This window comes from Chiloscyllium plagiosum, unplaced genomic scaffold, assembly GCF_004010195.1.
Source record: "Chiloscyllium plagiosum isolate BGI_BamShark_2017 unplaced genomic scaffold, ASM401019v2 scaf_6298, whole genome shotgun sequence".
Lineage (NCBI taxonomy): Eukaryota > Metazoa > Chordata > Chondrichthyes > Orectolobiformes > Hemiscylliidae > Chiloscyllium > Chiloscyllium plagiosum.
The window spans coordinates 14,926-17,074 of NW_025210909.1; the positions used below are offsets into that span (position 1 = coordinate 14,926).

General features: G+C 66.2%; 1 protein-coding gene across 1 annotated transcript; it reads right to left on the reverse strand.

Moving 5' to 3' along the window:
* Nucleotides 1-6: 6 nt before the first annotated feature.
* LOC122546975 (zinc finger protein 2-like) lies at nt 7-1,786 on the reverse strand. Its single transcript, XM_043685577.1, has one exon. The coding sequence runs from the start codon at nt 1,728-1,730 to the stop codon at nt 48-50; it is 1,683 nt and encodes a 560-aa protein (XP_043541512.1). The 5' UTR covers nt 1,731-1,786; the 3' UTR covers nt 7-47.
* Between the last annotated feature and the right edge of the window lie 363 nt (nt 1,787-2,149).

Below are 2,149 nucleotides of genomic sequence, written 5' to 3' on the forward strand. Positions count from 1 at the left end.
CCCCCCCCAACCCCCCCCCCCCGCTCGCTGACCACGCGGAGCTGCCGTCAGACGTGCGAGCGCTGGTGCACGGACAGCGAGGAGGAGGTGGAGTAGGACTTGGAGCACAGCGCACACTGGAAGGGCTTCTCGCCGGTGTGGATGCGCCGGTGGTTGAGGAGGCTGGAGGACTGGGTGAAGGCCTTGTCGCAGGTCTCGCACTTGAAGGGCTTCTCGCCGGTGTGGATGCGCTGGTGGTTGAGCAAGGTGGAGAGCTGGGTGAAGGAGCGCTCGCACACCTCGCACCGGTGCGGCTTCTCGCCCAGGTGGATGCGCTGGTGGTTGAGCAGGGTGGAAAGCTGGGTGAAGGAGCGCTCGCACAGCTCGCACTGGAAGGGCTTCTCCCCAGTGTGCGTGCGCTGGTGCTTCAGCACGTCCGACGACTGGTTGAAGGAGCGGCCGCACGTCTGGCAGCGGAAGGGCTTGGACCCGGCGCTGGGAGCTCGCCGCTGGCCTGCCTGCCGATCCTCCTCCTCCTCACGGTGCTGGTGCTGCCTGTGCCGGGCCAGCTGCGCCGGGTTGCCGAAGCTCTTGAGGCAGGCAGCGCACTGGAAGGGGCTCTCAGCGGCGTGGACCCGCCGGTGCTTCAGCAGCTTGGAGGAGGTGCCGAACGACTTGCCGCAGGCGCTGCAGCGGTAGGGCTGCTCCCCGTCGTGGACGCGCCGGTGCATGGCCAGCGAAGAGTCGTAGGCAAAGCGCCGGTGGCACACGTCGCACTCGTAGGGGCGGTCGCCAGCGTGGGTGCGCCGGTGCACGGCCAGCTCTGCCGGCTCAGAGAAGCCCTCGCGGCACACATCGCACAGGAAGGGCCGGTCGCCGGCGTGCGTGCTCTGGTGCAGCAGCAGCTTGGACGAGGTGCTGAAGGTCTCGCCGCACACCTGGCACCGGTGAGGGGAGGGCCGGCGCCGGGAGGGGGCGGGCGGGGGCGCGGCTGGCTTCTCCGGTGACGCCTTGGACGCCGCGGCGGCCGCCGCAGCGGAGGACGACCGGGTGCGGCGGGACACCTTCTCCACTACCTTGGCTCGGGCATGCACCCTCTGGTGGGCCAGCAGGGCGGAGGGCTGGGCGAAGGAGCGCCCGCACTGACCGCAGGAGTGGGGCCGCTCACTGGCGTGGCTGCGGCAGTGCGCCTGCAGGTCCGAGGCCTGGCCGAAGGACTTGCTGCAGACCGGGCAGCAGTGCAGCCCGCTGTCCAGGTGGAGGCGCTCGTGCACCAGGAACCAGGAGAGCTGCAGGAAGGACTTGTGGCACAGGGAGCAGGTGAAGGGCCGGCCTTTGGTGTCGGCGCCCGGGGAGCGCGGTGGGGTGGTGGGGGAGCCCGGTGCCCCCGCCGTCTCCCCGTCCTGAGGGTCCGGCTCCTCCTCTTCCTCCTCAGATTCCTGCGTGGGCCGCGCCTCTCCCTGCACCACCACCATCTGCACGCCGTAGGCACCCCCTTCGCCAGACCCATGCTCCGGCTCTGGCCGGGAGGCACCTCCGGGATCCCCGCCACCGTCTCCTTCCTGCTCCGGCTCCGAGAGACGACCGTCCGTCTCGACTTCGGGCTCCCCAGAGGGGGGTGGCCCCGGGGATGAGGACGGGTCCGGCTGGGAGAAAGCCTGGTCGGGGCAGCGCTCCAGAGAGACGTCTCGGCATTCGGCCGGCTCGGGGCTCTCCCCCTCTGACAGGGAGCTCGGTAACGGGCTCTCCATGCTGCGATCAGGATTGTCCTGAGAGGAGTCTGAAAAACAAGACCACACACCATTAGATTCCAGTCTGTAACTCCCTCCCGGGGTCTCTGTTATTCTGTATATAACCCACCCTGAACCCCTCGATTAGATTCCAGTCTGTAACTCCCTGAGAGGAGTCTGAAAAACAAGACCACACACCATTAGATTCCAGTCTGTAACTCCCTCCCGGGGTCTCTGTTATTCTGTATATAACCCACCCTGAACCCCTCGATTAGATTCCAGTCTGTAACTCCCTCCCGGTGTCTCTGTTATTCTGTATATAACCCACCCTGAACCCCTCGATTAGATTCCAGTCTGTAACTCACTCCCGGGGTATCTGTTATTCTGTATATAAACCACACCCCAAACCCCTCGATTAGATTTCAGTCTGTAACTCCCTC